This window comes from Ooceraea biroi, chromosome 1 (genome assembly GCF_003672135.1).
Source record: "Ooceraea biroi isolate clonal line C1 chromosome 1, Obir_v5.4, whole genome shotgun sequence".
Classification (NCBI taxonomy): domain Eukaryota; kingdom Metazoa; phylum Arthropoda; class Insecta; order Hymenoptera; family Formicidae; genus Ooceraea; species Ooceraea biroi.
In genome coordinates this window covers 19,480,482-19,487,649 of record NC_039506.1, presented here as the reverse complement: position 1 = coordinate 19,487,649, position 7,168 = coordinate 19,480,482, and the positions used below count along the sequence as shown (strand labels likewise).

The following is a 7,168-nucleotide window of genomic DNA, read 5'->3' as shown; positions in this document are numbered from 1 at the left end:
ATGGTAACACATCCCATCCAAGCTGCAACAATTTTTCACGAGTGACCAAACTTGTACGTGGTCTAGCGTTATCATGGTGAAACACAACACCTTTGCGATTCACCAATTCTCGACGTTTCTGTTTGATGGCATCATTTAATTTATCCAGTTGACGACAGTATACGTCTGAATTAATGGTTTGATTCCTTGCAAGCAGCTCAAAATACACAATACCTTTAAAGTCCCACCAGACTGACAGCATAATCTTTTTTTGGTGAAAATCTGCTTTTCAAGTGCTTTGAACAGGTTCATCACGATCTTTTTCGTTTGACGTTGTTGTAGACGATCCATTTTTCGTCGCCTGTTATCATGCGTTTCAAAAATCGATCATTTTCCTCACGTTTCAAAAGAGAATCGCAGATGTCAATACGCTTAGTGAGATGAATTTCTTTGAGCTCATGTGCTACCCAAATATCGAGCTTACTAATGTATCCAAGTCGTTTTAAATGGTTTTCAACACTCGATTTCGATATGTTAAGATTCTCAGCAATCTCTCGGGTCGTTAAACGCCGATTGGAATCGATCAGTGCCTTTATTTTGTCATCATCAATTTCGATTGGCCTTCCTGAGCGTGGTGCATCTTTCACATTAAAATCTCCAGATCGAAATTTAGTAAACGAATTTTGACACTGCCGCAGTTTTAAAGCATCTTCGCCATATACATGACATAACTTTTTATGAGCTTGCACAGCGTTTTTCCCTTTTCGGAAGTAATAAAACGAAATATGAGGAAAATGTTCTTTTTGATTTTCCATTTTGAAATCGACGGCAAACAAACAATTGTTAACGAAATCGTGTACTTTCTTTTTGTAAAACAAGCTTGAACTGTGAGTCGTTAACCTACATAATGAATTTGCGGTTTAGAATGAAGTTAGTTACATTTCAAGACATGTATGTCCATCTATTGTAAAAAAACGCAATTACTTTTTGGCCAACCCAATATTTTGTCCTCGCGCTTCGTTGCCGTCAGTTCTTGGCTCTCGGACGACGATGACGAGGATTACCGAAAGTATCGCAACGGTACGACGACGACGACGAAGACGATAGCGACGACGGTGCAAGCTCTCGGGTGATTTCGGCAGACGGTTAAGCGCGCGGAGCGACGGCGGGGCACCGCGGGCAGAGAGGAAGGGGCTGTTACTCGGCATTCGTTCGCGTCGGGTGGGGCGGCAAGGAGCCGGAACGGGTCGAGGCGATGAGATTCTCGCAGTGCCGAACCCCGTCGTTCGCCTCGTGTCGTCGCTGATTTTCCGTGTCGTCCTCCGAGTGTTCCTCGCGTCCGAGTATCGCGCAGCGCCCAATCGTGCCTAACTTCATACCGGCGCCCGGTGACGTCGTCGTCGCCATCTCTGTCGTCGCACGGTTCGCGTAAAGTACTGATCGCGCGCGCGCGTGTGCCGTTGCGTCTCTCGTTATATCATAAGGAAGATATCGTCCGGCTATTTCGCCGACGACGAACGTAAGTTCGCGACTCGCTCGCGAATTATTAAGCGACGCCACGTGACGCTCGCGCCGCCGACGCTCACGTTGTCGTCGTGATCCGCGAAAACCAAGTGCTTTCTCGCGCCACGCGGCCGAACCGAATTCGGAAGTCCGCTCAAAGTGCCGCACGCTCGCGCGCGACGCGACGTCACCCACCGCCACCACCGCCTCCTCCTACGGATCTCTCTGCGATCCTCGTCGCGTCGACGAATCGATCCGGGTCTCCACAGCGGAAACCGCGCGTTCGCGTTCGCGAGTGACGGAAGAAGAGCGTGCCGAGAGCAATCATGGAGGACGGTACCCGCAGCAACGTGCTGCTTTCGCCAAAACGGGAAGCGCAGCGGGTCGAGATTCCCAGCGTCGCGGGAGACGATCCGGCGTCCAGGAAGGTTAGATCCGCCGACTCCGCGCCGCTCCAAGTGCCGCTGATGCAGGTAAGGCTAACGACGCTTACGTAACGCACGAGTCTGCATGTAGCAGTCGGCATGCGACGGTATTCGCGACACGCGCCAGCCAACCTCGTCTCTCGGCCCATTTGCGACGACCGGGCGCTCAGTAGGGGCGGCAGTGTCGTTCAACCCTCTCTCTCGAGCGGAGACTGCAGCGGAGGTCGACACCCCCGACCAGTCGGTCGATCGCGATCGATTCCGTCGCTGAAAGCCGCTCTCTCCTCGACGCGTTAATCTGAAAAGCATGCCAGCCCGCGTTTTTTTCCACGCGTATTGTTTACCCGGTCTTTGTCCTTCGCGTATCTGCTCGCGTCCTACATTGACTTTCGTAGAAACATTGTTGCGTCGTCGACCAGGGACTCGTGCGAGCGCGATTTCCGTGCGTCCCTCGGACGGCGAGTTTCTGTTACCTTTGTAATAATGTGCTATTTAACAGTCCTCCTTAATCTGTTATTTAATTAGTGTCGTAACCATTAATCAGTGTCGCATCGTGAGTCTTACGTAAGTAAATTAATGCAGTCGTGGAAGAGAATCTAGACGTTTCTCCGTGCGTCAATTTTTCTCGACACGTTTCCCGCTTTTCTTTTTGTGCGCACAGTTGTCAAGACGAAAATTGAAAGCGTCTTTGTTGATTATTCTTGAGGTTTTAGTATCTCTGCAGTCTTTGAGAAAATGCCCTTTCGCGCGTGAGATGCGTCATCGGATCTAGACACGTGTTAATCAGAGAATCTGCCTTGAAATCGCGCGTACTCAAGCGATCGAGGATCGTTGACCTCCATTCGCGTTAATTGTTCACGCGCTTGTGCATCAAATCTACAGAAATCTGTGCGCTTGATTCTTTTGTCTTGATATCAAGTAGATTTGATAGGCACGCGCATACGATAGGCAATATCTATTTCTTTGTTTTCGAGATTCTATCAACTTGTTCTCTCACGTAGCGCCGCGAAATACCGCGAAATGATCCGTGGACGAGTGCTCCCGTATAATTTGATCGATATGTACAGTGAGCGTGGAGCCTATGGTTCATAAGAGCCGAGTTCCGTTTAAACGTTGTTTTCCGCTTAAGTGCGTGCACCGTGTGTACCGAACGCAATTGCGCTCCGATTCGATGGCGAGAAGGGAAGCGAATGGAAAGTAGAGAATTTATAAGGAACGACACTTATTAAATTAGCATAACGCGGTGCTCGGCTGACCACGATCGCGGCGGTGGCGTTGGCCAATCAGTGCCCCGGTATGTATTAATTTGCCGGATACAGTTTCATTGAAAGGTGATGTTGGTCATGTGGTTCGCCACGCGCATTGTCCGAGTCGCCGCAGGATATACCTCTTGTTTGCCTTTTAAATTGCATGTATAATATATCCTCAAGTGGAATCGTTGTTTTTCCACTTGAGTGTGCATGTATATTTAGAGCATATGCTTTTTACGGCGGCTCAAGTTTACGTAACGAGATAAACACCACTCACATATTTGCTCTTTCTTTTTTGGCGAACGCAACATAGAAAATCAGTAAATCAAAATAGCGACATCATTTCCTCGGGAAAAATGCAAACTTTGGCGATACGTCTTTTATTGTTGTTACATCCCATGGTAGCGTAAAGATAAAAGCGTCACACAATATTTTACAAACGGTAGAAAAGAATGACATCGGTGTACTTTGTACGTCCTGGAAAGTTTAGCACATGGCTCCGATGCATCTGGTAGAAATAATTTCTACGATCCAGAGGTCACACGCGATAAGATATAATTATTATACTTGCATCGTTAGTTAGAAAAAGTGTAATCAGTGCTATCATCCAGAGTGATATCACTCTGGATAATTGCGTTAATGACTCAAATTAACGAGAGCCAACAGTTTGTAATAATTTAGGTTAAATATCAGAGAATTGACAGGAGAGATGATCATTTCGAGGTGAAAGGTAGACGCGGTTATGAGGATAGCCACTGGCTGAGAACTCGCTTTCGATCAAAGTTCGAGGGCGTAAAGTCATACCGGAACCTCGTAGCTGAAGGAAGTCGTATTATTCGTATCTACGAGTTTCCTCCTTTTCACATAAATATCTTTCCATTATTTCGCGTGGATTTATGGTTGCCGTCGCTGTAGCTAGCGCTGAGAAGCCCAAGTTTTTAATGCTCTCGCACCGTACACCCACGCGTCCGTATTCTAGGAGCAATCATTTGCGTCTTGACGTCATCTTGTTCACCTCCTACATCCTCCGAACGACGAGATCGCTCCTGGAGCAATGGCACGGTTATCGATTGAACGTCAAACCGCCGCGCGATAAGCGCAGTGGTGCTTACAGTATTTGGATAACGAGAAAATATCAATATTCTACACTTGACTAAACATTTTTGATGTCTGGAAAAAAAGTGACACTTGGAAGCTTAAAGCGTTCGATCGAGACGTTAAACAATTATTTTTGGTAGACGATTGGGTAACATTTTATTAAGGACACGTATCCGCAACATGTAGCAATTAGCTGACTCTTTTTGACTTCTGTTAATTTATTTTTACGAATGTTTTTCTTATCGTCTTCAGCTGGAAAGTAACTTTGCCACATTTGGCACCAAGTGGCCAAGATATTTCGCAAACGTATTGATGCCTTATTAAACTCGTGTCCCCCTAATGATTATATGCCAAACATGTTTATACGTATTACACAATATTGAAATTCTTTCGTGATTCGTGCGAATCGAAAGAGTACAGGCGATAATGAGTTGGTGAAGAGAAGTGGACAATCAATTCGCAGTGCGACAAATAAGATTATTCCCTGACGCTACTAAAATGATTTTTGGAGCTTTTAAAAAACACAATTTCTAAACCCGATCGCGCGACGGGTTAGCCAACATTGTATATACGACGATAAACAGTGAAGAAGTATTTTTTCCAAAGATACAAGAGGCAAAGTTTATCTATATGCATATACGTGTGTGCATGCACGTGTGGGACTATTCTAATGCATACTCTAACGATCGAGCGCGACCAATGACATGAATTTGAATGAAACTCAGCCATGCATTGCTGATAAATAGCGTTCAAAATAAAATTAATTTTAGTTCGTGCACAGAATCTCGTCCAATAATCGTCTCTGTAAATAAGCATAATCTAAAATGAGATTGAAAGATTTATAGCATTTTGAATGAAAGACATATTTACGCGAGCAAAATATTATCATCTTTAAAAATATCCTTTTTTTAATAGAATGCGCTCATATCGAATATGTATACGTGCAAGTAGAAGCAAGATTTCTTCAAGTGGAATTCTATTGTAGATTAAATTATGCGCTATCGCGCGTTATTGATAGGAAATTTATCATCGATGTGTGTTGGATCGATACGGAATCTATTTCAGAGCGCCGCCTGAGGTCAAGTTACGACGGATCCAGATTTTCGTAATGTTGAGCAACGCGTGTTCGTATTTTTTGCTGATGTTGTTCTAGAGAGAGAGCATATTCTCTGACATATTATACACATATACACATACGCTTCTCTCGATCGCTGCCAACCCGAGAGCAGCGTCTCTTATCCGAAATACCAGAAGAAGGTCGCGACTGTGTAACGTTATAGTGTCGCGAAAGCGAAACGAGAGTCGGCTAACGGCATCCTTCTTTTTCTCTATGTCTCTCTCTTTCTCTCGTTCGAAAGGTTAACGCGTTAAAGATCGTACGTACGTTAGACGTAAAGCGCTCGTCACGTTAGAGACGATGTGCTTTCAGCCGGTCTGCTACAGTAATTAATCCTGCCAGACGTAAGGCTCAACCGGCTGATGTATGACGTGCGCGGCAAAAGGTGACTCGTTGATTCGTACAGTTAGATTGCAGCCGTAACGATGACGCGTTTATAAGTACAGGGAGGTCGATAGACTGCGGAAAGAACACGCCAATGCATTCGTCTATGAATGTTCATCTCTGATCGTAATTTCTTATCGAGAATCAACAATACTGTATTGCTTGGTTGGATTCAACTTTTAATGACAACTCAAATCAGAAGTAGTTATTTGTAAATTTTAATAACTTCGAATAAAAGAAAATCTGATCTAGGCTCTTATAAATAAATTTCTCAAATTCTTCATTTACGATGTAAAGACCAGGTAAAATCTGATGACAAGGTAAATCACTGCGTTTGTAACTTTCTTAATAAGCATAACTACAATCGATTAAAACTTTGCAGAAAATGATTATTTTATTTGACGTTGGGAATTCGCACATGTTTGATCCTTTTATTTATATTATCCTTTTATTATAAACCTGTGTATTTTTTTATGTAGGACTACGACTTGCTTTACTTGCGTTCTCATTACGCAGTATTGTTGATAACGCAACATAGCTTATCGTATTTTGGGCAGTTGAATACACATCGCACGAGCGGCAGTATCTCTTGAAAGTTAATTAAGCAAGCTTGTTTGTTTGATTGAAAGATTCGCGAGTATGACGAGAGCTTAAGCTTCTAAATACGCAATGCAGATTTCTTCTTATCGCGACTCGATATAACACGATAATCTACTTACGTTGTAAAACAGCTTATCTGAATGTAAATTATTTTCCAGGAATATTTAAATGAATCGCAAAACTGCCGAACAGTTGGATACATTGTTTTAGCAGATATATATTTTCTTCCTCGAATAGTTGAATTTCTTTTAAATAGACTATATTAATCATAGAGATTACTTTATAAATCTTGGAAAAATAATTCTCCTCCAAGATTATAGATATAGATAAAATAATTCTCCAAGATTCTAGAATAAAAATTTTATTTATTTAATCTTAAAAGAATACTACAAGCTATTGCAACAAAGATTAATACAAGCTACTGTTTTATTAAAGACGAGTTAAACTTGTAAAGAAATTCAATTTGTCTCTCGAGACGTAATGAAATTTTCGTGGGATGGGTAAAATATGCAAGTGACTATACTCGTAACGCCAAGGTGGTACGAGTATCTCGTATATTAAAAATTTACGCACGTGCTGTGCCATTATAGCGACAATAACAGGCGGAGAAATAAAATCGTGCATGTGCAAATTTATGTACACCATAAATTACGCTTATCAGATTTGGTGTGATGTAACGACAATTAAGTTCTCTGGTGATAATATTTTGCTTCCGACTTTAAAATTATTTATCGACGCTCTAACGCGGCCGACATTATTCGTTCTTGCGCCCGATTGAAATTCGACGAGGCTTCTGTGTACCGGAAGTGCTC

General features: G+C 43.0%; 1 protein-coding gene across 1 annotated transcript in view; it reads left to right on the top strand.

Moving 5' to 3' along the window:
- The first annotated feature begins 1,751 nt into the window (after positions 1–1,751).
- The window catches only part of LOC113561396 (terminal nucleotidyltransferase 5C), a 61,404-nt gene continuing 55,987 nt past the window's right edge, over positions 1,752–7,168 (top strand). The window contains 1 exon segment of the mRNA XM_011336751.3: positions 1,752–1,955. Coding sequence (XP_011335053.2) covers positions 1,809–1,955 — 147 coding nt within the window. The 5' untranslated portion in view covers positions 1,752–1,808.